The 16,676-nt window shown below is 36.8% G+C and overlaps 1 protein-coding gene across 1 annotated transcript; it reads left to right on the top strand.

The window, feature by feature from the left end:
• Window positions 1-2,422, top strand: LOC120431311 (uncharacterized). Its single transcript, XM_039596444.2, has 3 exons — window positions 1-54; window positions 378-794; window positions 1,155-2,422. Exons 1-3 carry the CDS (start codon window positions 46-48, stop codon window positions 1,755-1,757), a joined length of 1,029 nt encoding a protein of 342 aa, XP_039452378.1. The 5' UTR covers window positions 1-45; the 3' UTR covers window positions 1,758-2,422.
• Window positions 2,423-16,676: the final 14,254 nt, after the last annotated feature.

The following is a 16,676-nucleotide window of genomic DNA, read 5'->3' as shown; positions in this document are numbered from 1 at the left end:
AGTACCTACTTTGGTCTCGCTTATTCTATACACTTGAAGCGCACAATGCGAATGGTACGTAGAGGTTTTGGGGTTGAGTTTTGGGGGGTGATCATCTACAGTGGTTGAGTTTTGAGCAGCTGATCGTGTTTGAGTGGATTTGGAGTGAATTGCGTAAAAGTGCAACATAATGGGCAGAATTGTGCAACGAGCAAAACTAGCAAAAAGATCAGCTCCAGTAGCTGCACAGTGATCGGGAACGGACTGTGAAGAATTTTTAAGTGCAAAACGAAACTTGGACTGCTCCAAGAACTCCATGGACTATCTATCCCTCGATGGCAGTGAAAAGTGACTCCCGGTTAATGTTTGGTTTTCTCTGCCCACCTCCCCCTTTTCAGATCATTGTTCCTTGTTGTCTTGCCCTGTTTGTGGCACTCGTCACATGCGAGGGTACTGCTGCGGAGGACAAAAAAGCAGAAGAAACCGAGATCGAGCCCAAGGAGTCGCAGAATGTGGAGAAACGTGGCATCTACGGGTCCATTGGCGACTACGGGCATGACTTTGGACATCACCACGAACACCATGAGCACATCAAAACCGTAACCATCGAGAAGAAGATCCCGGTGCCGTACACCGTGGAGAAGCACGTGCCTTACACCGTTGAGAAGAAGGTCCCGTACGAGGTCAAGTACGACATTCCCCAGCCCTACACCGTTGAGAAGAAGGTTCCGTTCACCGTCAAGGAGTACGTCAAGTACCCGGTGCACGTGCCAGCTCCTTACACCGTGGAAAAGAAGGTCCCGTACGAAGTGAAGGCAAGTTGAACGTTCTGGGGGGATGGCGATCCGACGCTCAACAAGTCGTGGCTTCACCGTGGTTCTAGATTTGAAAAAGTGCAGTTGGTTCAAAACACCACTTTTTGCTCTTTGTATACATGTATAAAATACGTGATTTGGCATTATTCAAACACAAGAATTTCAATATGTCATAACTCAAAAATGAACCAATTCAACCAGTTCTGGTTTAAAATTCGATATAAGTAGATTCCAAGTACCTGTAACAGTGTTACTTCAGCTACAATAGTACTATTTGAAGACTTGCAATCCTATGCTTACGGTGACACCAAAGTTGGTCCATTTGGAAAACCCCAATAACCCTTGTTTTACCTTCTGCAGGTTCCGGTCGACAAGCCCTATGAGGTGAAAGTTCATGTGCCGCAGCCCTACACCGTCGAGAAGAAGGTGCCGTACGAAGTGAAGGTGCACGTGCCAGTGCCCTACACCGTGGAGAAGAAGGTCCCATATGAGGTTAAGTACGAGGTCCCAGTCCCGAAGCCGTACACCGTCATCAAGAAGGTCCCGTATGAGGTCAAGGTCCCAGTTGACAAGCCCTACAAGGTCGAAGTCGAGAAGCCATACCCCGTCGAGGTCAAGAAGCCTTACCCAGTGGTCGTAGAGAAGAAGGTCCCGTACGAAGTGAAGGTTCCAGTCGACAAGCCATACAAGGTGGAAGTCGAGAAGCCATACCCCGTCGAAGTCAAGGTCCCAGTCCCGTCCCCGTACATTGTCGAAAAGAAGGTCCCGTACACCGTGGAGAAGCCAGTGCCCTATGAGGTTAAGGTCCCGGTCGACAAGCCTTTCCCGGTTTACAAGGAAGTTAAGGTGCCTTACATCAAGGAGAAGCCCTACCCCGTGAAAGTACCAGTCCATGTGCCAGTCCATGTGCACAAAGAAGAACACCACCATGATCATTCCTTTGAGCATCACGATTTCCACTAAGCTAGACCACCATCATCCTATCCCTAACCCCAAAATCATCCGATCCCCTCCCGTCAACAATTTCCCGCCTAAACTGAACTGATTTTTTAGAACGTTCCTCCTGTGTATTTTGCAGTTTTTTACGAGCAAACCAATACGAATCATTTCATAAGTTTGTGATCTTAAATGTAGTTGTTAAAGCGAGCAATATTTTGTAGAGAGAAAGTGTGTTGACTTCTAAGAGCACTGTTCGCCCAAGTGGGTGGACGTTTTCGAGAAGTAAATCCGTTGTTAATTATTGTTTTTTTTTTGTATAAATACCGATAGAGCAGCTAAACCTGTTACTTTATTGATATAATGGTTAATAGACCCGAGCCACGAAATTTGGAACTCCTTAAAGCTGTACCAAAAAAGAAATGCAAAAAAAATGTTATTTGTTACCTAGCAAACTTCCAATACTCTCACCCTCGAGAACCAAAAAACCCCCCCATTTATGAGGTAAAATTGATCAAATTTCTCCACATCCGACACGATGCTAACTCTGAACCAACATGTGATATAAGTCATCTTTTAATTTCGAACAAAAAAGATAGAGAAAAAGGAGATAAATAAAAGAAACCGTAACTATGTGTCAAACTTTTGATCATTTTTACGGCATAAAAAACTATAACAATGAAAACATGAAACCGTCTTTTCCTTAATTGCTCTCGTGAAAGAAACACTTCCAACCAACCGGATCGTCTGGCAGCGCAGCTTCCTCATCAGTTACGGTTTTGCGGTCGTTACAAACCGCTCATCAGCGCGAAAACAATCTAACAGATAATCAAAATCGCGTGGCGTCAATAAAGCGTCCAATATTGGCCAACTAAAGCCTTCGAGCAAAAAAAGAGGAGTTACATAAACAACATCTCTTCTCATGCACAATAACACCGGAGAGATTGGTGTCTGATCCAAGTCTGCTACCTTGCTACACCACTGGCCCCCTCGGTCACCGATGGCGAAATTGGAGCAAAGTTGTTGATCATAAATGGCTTACCACCACGTGGTCGTGGTGACGAAAGAAAGAAAAAAAACACGTTTGGATGGGTAGTCGGTGAGTGCCACACGTTTTGCTGGTGGGTACAGTCAAACCATGATGGTTTGACAAGCTGTCAAAGTTAGGATATTTAGTCAAACCAACGGGGTTCGTCCGTACCGTGGAGGGCCATTGACTTGGAGCTGTTGCAATGCGCATGCTCAAGGGGGTGAACTAGCGAGCAGCGACGGTGTGGTAAGTGGAGTGTAGCGCCAGCTTAGACTAGCGACTTGGGTAGTAGCGACTAAGTTAAGGACTTGGGAGGTGTGTGTGTGTGTGTAATTGCGAATTGCTCGCATAATGTGTGGTGCCCGTAATGTGTGTCGTTTGTGAGTAGGTCGTTTACGTTGCGCAACTCCCGTCGGATCGAGCGAGGCCGGGGTCTCGACTCGGGGGGCGGCAGGCTGTATGGAATTAATGGGACACGAGTGGAGGTTGGGGGTTGCATGAAATATTGTTTAATTAGACGGTGAGCGGGTGCAACATTGGTAATCGCAACGTGTTAGCGAGGAGCGATGTTAGGGTCGATATGGGAACGTGAAGCTACTGGCATTGCTTCAGAGTGGTACTAGTTTGATTGATAATTTGAAGAATTAATAATTTAAACCTAAATTAATCCACTCATGTGGATGATGCCGTCCTCACTTTTCACCAAAAATAGAACATAAGACTTACAATATGTATAAACATCACTTAAGGGGTTACATACATGTAGAAAATTACAAAATTTTATTTTACAGAATATTTGTTAAATCCACTCAAAAGATGATCATTAATCACTCCTAAAAGATTCATGAAGATATATCGTGACTGAACTGACTAAGAGACGATTTAAGCTCAAAATTTTGCCATGCGCAAAGCGGGCTGTCAAACTTTGTTGGCGTTTTTCTCTAAACCCCGAGTTGATTTACGGGTGCCACGATATCTCGAGATGGGATGGACCAAATTGGCTGAAATTTGAGGTGAAGACTCTCAAGATGTATCCCGTGTGCATGACGAAGCCCAATTTTTAAAATTTGCTTTTTAAAAAAATACAAAAATCAAAAACTAACGGTTTTTTATATGAAAAACACAAAAATATTTTTATCTTTTTTTTAAATAAACTTTTTTTAAATCAGCCTTCGTCATGCACACGGAATCGGTTTAATGAGCCTTCACCAAAATTTTGAGCCGATTTGGTCAAGACAGTGTTGAGATATCGTGGCACCCGTTTTTTGAAACTGCTAACTTGAAATTGCTATATCTCGGCAATGATGCAACCAAATATCTTCAAATTTGTTTTGTTAGTAGGTGAAAATGTATATTTTAATGCCCTGAAAAAAGAATTAAAAAAAGTTGAAGTGTGTGCTCATACTAACCTCTGACTTTTTTGCCGATATACATGTATGTAACCCCTTAAGTAGCCATAACCTGAGAAAGGGTTGCCAGTTCTACACAGTGTTTGAATCGTTGGAAACTTATTCGAATACATAGCGGATTCGCTAATGTGAATTCTGTTTTTTCGTACTTTAGATTGTGAGTCCCGAGTCCAACCACCAACCAGCGACTCTACCAGAACAGGCTTGATTTCAACAATCTAAAAACGAAAAGAATTGCTTGCAAACCATAGGTCTAACAATTTGAATAATAGGCCACGGCGTGTTTTCTGAGCAACCTTAAGGAGAAAAAATAGTCATCGCTACTGTCAAATGTGTCTTATAGAAAATTTTCTTTGATTTCCAATGCTTCTAAGAGCGAAATGTTTCATCGGGAAATTTCTGAGATATCTAATTTTTAAGTTTTTTGTTCTAAATTCCTTTATTATATATTGCAAATTTTTTAATATCTGTTCAGGAAACTTGTCAAATGATGTTTTTTATGTGTCATTTACTCATAAAAATGTGCAAATTAAGGTAAGAAACAACTTTGTAGAAGGTTGCAAATCGCTAAACATTTTTAAAATTAAGTTTAACCGAGTTTTTGAATATATGGGATTTATTCAGAAATAAAAATCATAAAACCGTATCAAAATATAATTTTTACAGGAATTATTAGATTATTAATAATTTTTGTGTACAAAAATTACTCGTCTGCTCGGATTTAGCTTGAATTAAGCTGATAAAAAAGTTTTTTTTTGCATTTTTGAGATTGATAAGGTTACTAGATTGTTAAGAAAAAAATTACTATGTTTCCTTAACCAAACATTAACCAGTTGCATGGATACAAAACATGTTTTATACTCGAAATTGAACTAAAAATTACTGTGGCGAGCTTCAGGAGAAACACTTTTCATGAGTTTTAAACGATTTTACAATATAATTTAAATAATTTTATAATTTTTATTTTGTATGAAATGATCAAGGAATCAGCAATATTATAGAAGTCTTATCCTATCTTTTTAAAACGTTTTACAAATACTTTGATTTTTGTTTAAATAGTTTGGAATGGAAGCTTCTGTTTGATTTTTTCTGTTAAATAATATTTTATTTCTGTGTAAACCAAAAAAAAATGTATGTGACGGTGTTTTCAACATTCAATTTTACTCCTACATTTAAATGCATTTTCAACAGCAAAACATTTCTTTTCGTTATTTCATACAAATTTCACACTCATGAGAATGGGACTTTTGAAGCTTGGAACAGTAATTTGTAGTACATTTTCGATTTTAAATCATCTTTTGGATCGTTGTTCCCGGTTCATGTTTGCTGGCATAAATATCATATTTATTCATAAACATCCAATAATAAACTTAAAAATCTCGAGCCATCAAAAAATCGAATGTATCAGCTCAATCAGATCAGACAAGTGATATTTTAACACAAAATTATGTAATTGTCTTTTAATTCATGTAAAAAATAATTTTTAATACGGTATTATGATTTTCATTTCAGAATATATCCCGTATATTTAAAAACATGGTTAAACTTAATACTAAAATTGTTTAGTGATTTGCAACCTTCTACAAAGTTGTTTCTTGCCTTATTTTGCACATTTTTATGAGTAAATGACACATAAAAAACATCATTTGACAATTTTCCTGAACTGATATTAAAAAGTTTCCAATACATAATAGAGGAATTTAGAACAAAAAACTTAAAAAATAGATTTCTCAGAAATTTCCCGATGAAACATTTCGCTCTTAGAAGCATTGGAAAGCTGAGAAAATTTTCTATAAGACACATTTGACAGTAGCGATGACTATTTTTTCCTGAAATGTTTGTTCTAGAAAACACGCCGTGATAGGATGGGAAGAGTACTCAAACCAAAATTGAGAATTTTTTGAAAATTGCTATTAATTTTATGCTGATGCTGAGATTTTATTATAAAAAATCTATAAATCGATGCCGATGTGCTCTTTTGTACTAAGCTTGCTGAGATTCTTATCTAGATAGAACAAGAAAGCACACGGGAGCAATTCTCTACCAAAACCGGAAATGGATTTTATTTGTATTTTTTGATTTGGCTCAAACTTTGTGGGGGCCTTCCCTATGACCAAATAAGCTATTTTGTGTCATTGGTTCACCCATACAAGTCTCCATACAATTTTGGCAGCTGTCCATACAAAAATGGTATGTAAATATTCAAACAGCTGTAACTTTTGAGTGAACTTTCTGATCAATTTGGTGTCTTCGGCAAAGTTGTAGGTATTGTTGAGGACTTTTGAGAAAAAGATAGGTACACGGAAAAATATTCCGATTAATGGTCCGATTTTCAATGTTAAAACATGAAACAGTCGTAAAATTGTCCGATCTCTTCGAAAAACATATTTTGCAAATTTTCAAATCAAGACTAACATTTCAAATGGGCGTAATATTCAATGTTTGGCCATTTTAAAATGTTAGTCTTGATTTAAAAATTTTCATAATATTTTTTTCAAAAAGAACGGAAAATTTCACGAATGTTTCATGTATTAACATTGAAAATTGAACCATTAGTTGCTGAGATATCGTCATTAGAAAATGGTGGGTTGTTTTGGTGAGATTTTGAAAACTTCAATTTTCGTGTTTCTTTTTCTTAAAGCGGCTCTTTCTCAGCAACCCGAGGTCCAATCTTCAATGTCTCTTAGACAATTTTATAGCAAATTTTCTGAACATTTAAAAAAATATATTTTTAGAAATGGTCATTCATGGTCACTATTTTTAAAAATTGAAAAACTGCAAATGTTTCGCTAAAATCAAACTTTCGGTGGCTATATCTTGAAAACGGAGCCCTTTATCAAAAAATCTGTAAAGTACTTTTCGATTTCAAATTCAATTTTGCATTAAAAAATAATGTCAAACGCGTTTTGCATGAAACTTCGTTTTTTTTCCAAAAATCAATATTTTTCAAACTCGGCGGCAGATTTTTTGACCATGTTTCTCTATAGCTCAAAAGTTGCGGATTTTTGTACCCTAAAACATATCAAAAAATCTGGAAAATCAAAAAATACGTATTTTGGGAAATTGAGTTTTAGTGAAAAAAAAGTTGATAAAAAATCAGCAAATTTTTTTTCCGGGTACCTATCTTTTTCTCAAAAGTCCTCAACAATACCTACAACTTTGCCGAAGACACCAAATTGATCAGAAAATTCACTCAAAAGTTACAGCTGTTTGAATATTTACATACCATTTTTGTATGGACAGCTGCCAAAATTGTATGGAGACTTGTATGGGTGAACCAATGACACAAAATAGCTTATTTGGTCATAGGGAAGGCCCCCACAAAGTTTGAGCCAAATCAAAAAATACAAATAAAATCCATTTCCGGTTTTGGTAGAGAATTGCTCAGGTTTCCATGCAAAAATTACCCTTTTTTGCAAATTGTGAAATTTATATGCAGCAGTTTTTTAAGCATAACTTTTGATGTGCTTTACTAAATCTTATGAATTTCAATAGGGACTTATGTGCCCAAGACGAATCGAATGAGGCCAATACGTCAAAATCGGCTCAGTAAGTGACGAGATATTTCAGTGACATTGATTCGGTACACATATCTACATACAGCTAAACACACAGACATTTGCTCAGCTGGTGATTCTGAGTCGATATGTATAAATGACGGTAGGTCTAGGAGGTCTAATTAAAAAGTTCATTTTTCGAGTGATTTTATAGCCTTTCCTCAGTAAGGTGAGGAAGGCAAAAAGGATTGCATTAATCGATTTTTGCTTAATTTGTTTAAAAATGAAAACATGTGGGCTTTTCATAAACTCAATTTTATGATGATCCACAGTTTTTAGCTTGATCTGAAAATTAAAACATTTTGTTTTTTCTATTTAGTGGTGATTTTATGCTTTCATACTATAGTCTGTTTGTTGGAAAAAGACTTGTCGGTACTAGTATAATCGGCATCGGAGGCGGTTGTATCTTGATTATTAAAAAATAAAACCGAATTGAAATTGAAAAAAATCAGTGGCTTCATCACACAAAGTTTCTTTTTCATCGAAACGAATTCCAAATATCTTTGTTTATATTTTCATATGAAATAATCATCGGTAGTTCTAAATCTGTTCGCACCCCATCCCACAGAAATGCACGCATATGTTCAGCCAATTATCACATAATATATTGTCTTCGTTATGGCAACATATCAAACTGCGTTGCGTCGTGGAAGGATTCTCCGCAGCACCAAGTCACGGGAATCCCCTTCAAAGTCCTAGCTTTTGTAAACCACCACCGTGTGTTTGTTTGCATTGAGCCAATACCAAATTAATGACACTCTAACCTCAAACCAAGCTTCGGGAAATCTCGCTCCCAACCACATCGTACACACACGCTGGATAATAGAGTGGTAAATTATATCCCTTTCGACTGACCCAGAGAACCATCAGGCATAGAATAACATTAATAAAATCATCATCGAATCGTTTTGTATCGGTTGGTTTTTCACAAAACCTCAACTCGCTCAACCCTAGTCCTAGCACGCTAAGGGAAGGACCTCCCGGAGGAATCTGCCACTTCATCACGATTGCTGCAACAGCAGCAGCCACAACAGTCAGTTGGTAATAAATTTTCGAAACTTTTGTGGCGAGAGAATATTAGTCCTCCGAGGAGAGAGTGAATAATATAAACATTTATATTTTATTGTACAGTCCCATTGAGGCGAACCCAGATGGTGGTGTACACCCCAAGCATAAATCCGAGAGGACCCTCCGACTTCCGAGGACCAAACATTTTGCACCCAACCCGGAGGAACGGCGAATAAAAGTCCAATTGAATATAAACTGCTTTTTCGCGCTTTGAAAATGTGTATGGGACCCATTCACTGATGGCAAAACAACAGACTGTCGCGGGACCGGAGAAAGAGGAAGTTTATTATTTTCAGATTTGACATAGTGTGAACAAGAAGATTTATCGCCGCACTTTTGGCCCCGCAGCGGCTCGAGCCGCAAAGGTGAGCCGTCGTGAGTGGCAGATCGCGATGGGGTGGATCTGTAAACAAGAAATGTTTTTTTTTTATTTCATGGATTTCAGAGCAATTCTTTAGAGTTTAGCATTTTTCTTCTACATTTTAAATTTTGTATTTTTTGACTTGGATTAAACGACAATTTTGCGGGCTGGTAATACAAAATGGGCATGTTATTATTCGGGATTCTTCATCTTGAGAAAGAATTTCCTGATTGATTTGGTGTCTTCGGCAAAGTTGTAGAATCGTAATGTAGGGCTAGTAAAGTGTTATTCTAGAATAATTGTGTTCATGAAAGTTATATTAAGAATTAGCAATAGTTCAAGATGCTTCAACTTGTTAATGAGTTCAATACTGTGATTTTTTTTACAAAATTTGCATTATTTCAATTTGCGATTCAGGTCTCCTTATTCTATTGAGAATTTAATTACCAGGATAATTTGCTAATATCTCTTCAAAACAAAGAACACCAAAAATATTCAAATTATTTTGAGTTTTCCAACTTGTTCATGGTTGTTTTACTAAATTTTACAGAGATTTAAAAAATAAAATAGTTTTGCGTATTCTTTCATTGAATTCACGTTGGAGTTTGTTACAATCAAAGCTCATTTCGCTGTACCGTAAACCGGGGTGGCATTGATAGGATTTCAATTTATTTTTGGAATATTTTCAATCTGGTAAGGTTTTTCTCAAGATTATTATTTTTAAAACATGTACTGGTGTAGGCCACACAAGATCCATGAAAAAAGTAGTGTTTAAAAAAACAGTTACCGTCATTAGGGGTGAAATTGGGGGTGACGGCACGTTGAAAATTCTTTCTTTGAATTCCAGGGTGACTTTGATATTTATAATTTTTCTTGTGAAAATCAAATTTAAGGTGTGCAAACTTTATTTTTATGTCAAATGTATCACTCAGGTTGCTAATATAGTTTTCAAGGAGAAAATCAATGTTTATATCAAGTTCTCTAAGTTTATAAGCTTTTATACAAAATACACATTATAGGTAAAATTGTTAAAAAGTAAGAATTTCACATTAAATTCGTTAAAACTAGTTTTGTTTATAAAATTATCGATTAATATTGCATTTTTATCTGAATTTGAAGCACAAATCAATAGATTTCACATTTTATATGTTTTTTTGGGGTGGGTCTCGTGGCGCAGGGGTAGCGGCTTCGGCTGCCGATCCCGATGATGCTATGAGACGCGGGTTCGATTCCCGCCTTATCCACTGAGCTTCTATCGGATGGTGAAGTAAAACGTCGGTCCCGGTTTCTCCTGTCTCGTCAGAGGCGCTGGAGCATAAATCCCACGTTAGAGGAAGGCCATGCCCCGGGGGGCGTAGTGCCAATAGTTTCGTTTTTTTTTTCATGTTTTTTTTTCTACTGAAAATGCCCATAAATTCAATGATTTTTAAAAATTATGTTTCAAAAACACCTAATATTTATTATGTACAAACTTATTTTACCTTCAAGATTAGTAACACGGCCTCTGATAACGGTACATTGAGGAGAAATATTATTTCGAATTTCGCGCCATCTCACGGTATTGACCAGATTTAACAGCCATGGGCAAATTTCACGGATAACGCGGCTTGTCAAAATCGCGAAAAACACTAGCTCTAATTAAGATTAGGACCTCACACAAAAAAATGTTACGTGGATCAAAATTCTTGATTGTTTTCTATCATTTTTACCAATAAAAGATAAATTCTAAAAAAAATCAGAATTTTTATTTTTTTAAATATTTTATAGGGGATCAAAAAAGCATCGATTGCGTTTGAGTTTATATGATAGTTGGATAAAATTAACATCTGGTCTTGAAAATTTGTAAAATCCGTTTTAAGATGCCCAATATTCTGAAAATTACTTCACATTTTGTTTAATAAAGATCGTCGTTTTCAAGTTATAGGCATATAAAGGTTAAAATTGTAGAAAAAGGTCATTCTTTTTTTTTGTTTTGTTTTGCCATTTTGTATCATTAGTTTCTCCATATAATTTTCCATGCAAATTTGGCAGCTGCCCATACAAAAATGATATATGGAAATTCGAGAATCTGTATCTTTTGAAGGATTTTTTTATCGAAAAGTTTTTAGGTATGGATAAGGACTACACTAAAAAAAATGATACACGGTAAAATTTTTGTTGGTGATTTTTTATTTCACTTTTTGTCACTAAACTTGATTTGCAAAAAAAAAAATATTTTTCAATTTTCTGATATGTTGTAGGGGATATCAAATGCCAACTTTTCAGAAATTTCCAGAACGGGCAAACAATCTTTGACCGAGTTATAAATTTTAGAATCAATACTAATTTAAAAAAAATCGAAATATTGGTCGCAAAAACAGGCAACACGCATTATTACGCCCTATTGAAATGTTAGTCTTGATTTAAAAAAATAAAATATTGTAAATATTGAAATTTTTGCGAGGAATCAACGACTGCAATTACAAAAAAATCAAAGATTTAAAAAAATACTTGAATAGAGTAGATAGTTCAAAGTTCAAGGAGTTTTATTTTTCTGAAATATGTTCAAATACTATTAAAGTGTTTGAAGAACTTAATAGATTTAGAAATACATGTTCAAATTTTTTTTAAAGTGTATTTTTTTTTTTAAGAATTGAAATCATTCACAAAAACAATCACAACCATTGAGGAATGTTCAGTAGAGCTCAATATTCATCGAACCACCCTAGCACCCATTAATTTCCCTTTCACCCCAGGCACCACAAAGAGAGCAACGCATTCTTCTGATGCCTGCTCGCACGCAATGAATCACTGGGCAAAGCTTCAACCACACTTCACCGGAAGAGGTCTTTGGCAAGTGATGTCCATGCAGCACGAACACACTCCCCGCGCAGGGCTGCTGAATTTGATAGAGTGACTTACGATCCCCGATTTATACGAAACTCATCAACCGGCTCGATTATAGGTCCACCTCAGACGACCGGAAGGAGGTTGCCTGGCGGCATTTCATTCAGTACACTCAGTTGCACGAAATAGTTGTAGCATGATGTTATATTTTGAAGTTTTGTTAAACAGGTAATTGTCATAAACATTTCGTCGCCGTCGTGCTAACTTGTCACACGTGCATTTTGGGCCAAATTGTGTTAAGAACGCCTTTTTGTGCAGCTAACAATGCCTCACCTTTTGACCTTCACAGATCCCCAAAATTCGATTTCAATCCTGAGATAATATATCGAAAACCGAAAAAACTCCGTGCATTTTTGTCACTTTACATATGTCACTCCCTGAAAATTGATGTAAGTGCGACAAATGGCCAAAGGGATTTCAGGTTAGAACGCGTTTGAAGCACGTACAAGTTAGACTACCGTAAACATTTGTAATTAGAACTCGGGACTCCAGCAACCAATTTCAACCAAACTTCGGGAAAATGCACAGAATGCTCAGTCAAACAAAACGTGTTTGTTATTGTTTACAGTGTGTGCTCTGGTTTTTGTTTATTCAAGGTCAAACATTAAAACGCGTTTTTCGCGGAACGTCGAAATGGCGGGTGCGACAAGATAGCACGATGACGTCGATTTGGAAAATAAATGTGTTTTGAATGGAAAATTTAACAATTTTGTTGTTCTTGACCCTCTAAAGTTGAATAAATCCATAAAGGTCCAAAAGTGTACTCAGTTGACCAGGAATGCAACATGCACCAAAACTTAATGTGACCTTTTCTCATCGACTGAGTGTCAAAAGGGAGAGGACTAGATGTTGATAAATTGGCCGTTTGACTGGACGATCTGGCCGGTTCAAGTCGCCGAGAGAAAGATATTGCAATCTGATTTGCCTCCAGGTGGTTCGAATCGCGTTTGTATTCATATCGGATGTGTTTGCATAATCCGGCGAATGAATATTGATCACTATGTCGTTTATAGTTTTGATGAATTATGTAGCTGCCGCTGCTGCTGTTCGATGAATAGGGCATATTGATTGCTTAATTTGTGTGGTAGATTGGCTTTTGAAGCCTTAAGTATCATTTGCTCGTGTTGAGATTTGAGTTTCGTTTTTTTCTAAAAGGTCTCTAGCCAAGGGCACCGCCACAACCCCGGGCCAGGAGGTTGTTCTACAAGACTAATTCCATCTCCGATGACAAGTTCAACTCCGCGATGTAACACGTCCATCATCCGGGGTGGTGATACCGATCAGACACACGCCGGCGCTTGCTCGGTCCCTCGACCCAACGGAACATGAAAAAGGTCGGAACTTGCGACATATTAAGGTCGGTGTCTTTATCCATCTGCTAAGCGTCAACGCGTGCCCAACCAAGACAGTCCTCGTGCTGGCGTTCTACGCTCGGTTGGTGGCGTTACGAACCGTCGCTTTTTCGTACTCGCAAGACTGCAACGGGGAGGACCGTTGAAACAAAGTTCCTTTTCGGCTACCGGGAGGGGCGTGTGTAACGTTGTAAGGGAGTCTCTGTAAAAATGTCACTTTGAAATTGTGCTTTTTACGATTTTGAGAGGTGCAAACGAGTTTGTTTTTTCTATCCTTTCAAATTCATAGAGAATGTACGACATCTTTGAACAATCATGCTGGTCCCTAAATTTGTAAACTATGTTTTAAAAGTGTTTACAGAGAATCGCTCAAGGATCCACACTTCAGTGACTACAAAGTGCGCACATCCTTATCGATTGTCTCAGATCGCACACACTCTCACTTATCTTCCGTTTGTTCTTGTTTGTTCTCGGGTGACTTCTCTGAAAAATTACCTACACTAAGGCTATTAAGGTAAATTATCCTTTCGGGTCGCCTTTCGTCTCACTGGCAAAAAAGGACACGGAAAAAAAGGATCTTCCTTTTTGTGTCCCTCAGACTCACCGACAGTGAGCAGGTGCTCAACATCAAAATCGCAAAAAAAAAAAAACCAACGATTCCCACACCGAATTACCCTCAATGACCCTCAATGACTCTCGAAATAAAAAAAAGAACGAAGGTAATCCTTTTTTCCCATCAAGATCACGCCTCGGCGAAAACCGGCCAATCGAAAATGAAAATCTCATTATAACCAGTTCGCCACCCACCAACCGACGCCACCAGTGCGAAATCCCATGTCAAAACTCGTCACAATAATTTTTCCGACCAACTTTTCAGCTTTTCATGCGCTTCATTGTGCTTGGCGCGTTTCAATTTTCGCGCGCGCTCTCGGCGGCGAATTAAAATCTCACCCGAGTGGGAAAGGCGGCGCTGTCGAACCGGAGGGGGTTTTCATTTCCCGACCATAATAGAATTCAATTATATTTTCACCATTTATTCATTTCGGTTGCGTGTTATCTCGTTGCGAGCAGGATTTCCAATTAAACCGAGCTGGTGGTGAAGTGGCTTGGCCGGGCGCCAGGGAAACAAACTACGAGGGGTGGTGCAATGTTGGAAGTGCTAGTCTTTTTAAAATAGATTAGTTTTAGAAGATTATTAGTATTCAATCAAGTCTATTTTTTTTTGTTTTGATTCAAGTGATAATTTTCTAAGATTTATTGGATTTATTAAAGATTTTCTCATAAAAATAAAGCAAATGAAGAAAATTGGCATTACTACTTGTATTTTATGAAGTTAATGTTAAAATGACAAACATTTTCATTAAAAAATCTTTATTATAGAGTAGTTTATGATATTGTCTAGAACTGTCAGTAACTATCTAAAGCTCACCCAATTCTAACACAATTAAAAAAGTAGGCTTTTTGCACGGCGTGTTTTCTGGGCAACCTTAAGGAGAAAAAATAGTCATCGCTACTTTCAAATGTGTCTTAAAGGAAATTTTCTCAGCTTTCCAATGCTTCTAAGAGCGAAATGTTTCATCGGGAAATTTCTGAGATATCTCTATTTTAAGTTATTTGTTTTAAAATCCTTAATCATTTATTGGAAACTTTTAAATAACAGTCCAGGAAACTTGTCAAATGATGTGTTTCATGTGTCATTTACTCATCAAAATGTGCAAAATAAGACAAGAAAAAACTTTGTAGAAGGTTGCAAACCGCTTAACATTTTGAAAATGAAGTTTTAACAGAATTTTTGATTAGGCGGGATTTATTCAGAAATTAAAATCATAAAACCGCATTAAAAAACTATTTTTACAAGAACAAATAGATTATTACATAATTGTTGTGTTAAAATAACACCAGTCTGCTCTGATTCAGCTTGGAATTAGCTGATACAACCGAATTGTTTACAGGTTTGAGATTGATAGGGTATTCCAACATTTTTATGAATAACTATCAAAAAAGCAAAGTAATCCACTTTAACGACCCCGGGTCTTTTGTGGTCTCTGTTACAAGTTTCTGCTCATTTCTAGGCGTCCGAAGGTTATGTGTGGTGAGTCACCCAAAACCTCTTTTACGCAAATGGACCGACGTTTTACTTCCCCATCCGATAGAATGCATGGTCAGGCAAATCTCGTCACGAAAAATGCCACCGGGTCCGTCTGGGATTGAACCCAGGCCATACTGGGATTTAGAGGCTATCACGCTAACCACTAAACCACCGGACCCGGCCTTAAAAACATATTTTTTGTAATAAAATTGTGAGCTATCCCATGCGAGAAATATGAGCAGCTTTTTTAAAATTGAAAAAATCTGTCATCTAAAAATATTTTGAAACATTTTCCTTTCTTTTAAAGCAAACTATTCTTAATGATTGTAATATGTGTGTGAGTTTTTCCATTCTTTCATACATGAGCAGTTATTTAAAAAAAGTCTGATTTATAAAATATTTTGAAAAAAGTCGTGCTTCTTTAAAAATTCTGAACTTTTCCATAAAAAAAACTATTCTTGCTCACTATTTTTTTTTGTGAATATTTCCATTATTCCAAACAAGAACTCTTCCAAAAATGTCTGACCTGTAAAATATTATGTGAGTGTTTAAATTCTTAAAAAAGAAACCATTCATGATGGTTGAAATATTTTTTTTTCATTTTTTAAAACAAGCTTTTCTTGATCGTCTTATTTTTTTCCATTCTTTAAAACATGAACAGTTCTTTTATAAAGTTGAGAGGTTTTTCTTTTATGTCTTTTATGTTTTTTTTAAATAACTTCAAATTGACTGTCGCTATATTTTGGTGAGTTTTTCCATTCTTAAAAACATAAGCAGGGGCTAATTGTATTTCCTAATACCTTTAATCTTTAAAAAAAATACTGCTCAATTTTAAGCATGATATTCAAAAATTGAGGCTATCAATTATTAACAATTTGCAAAATATCATTCATTGATATTTTGCAAATGAAAATGTTTATTTTTTCTGGATGGATGTTCTAAAATCAAAATTCGTAAATTTATTAGAAGCTCTAAATTTGATTAAAAAATCATAAATAAGCACTATGCAACGTATTCGATTTGTTTACAATCGATTTTACGATTTTTTAAATTGAAATTTAATTGTTAGTCAATAATTATTATCATTCCCCGACCTCTCTTCGATTTCCGTGAAACTTTGCTCTAAGGGGTAATTTTGGTCCCTGATCATAAATATGAGGTTAACTTTTCGATATCTCGTGACGGTAGAGCGGC

Source organism: Culex pipiens, chromosome 2 (assembly GCF_016801865.2).
Source record: "Culex pipiens pallens isolate TS chromosome 2, TS_CPP_V2, whole genome shotgun sequence".
NCBI classification, from domain to species: domain Eukaryota; kingdom Metazoa; phylum Arthropoda; class Insecta; order Diptera; family Culicidae; genus Culex; species Culex pipiens.
This window is presented reverse-complemented; position numbering and strand designations above follow the sequence as displayed.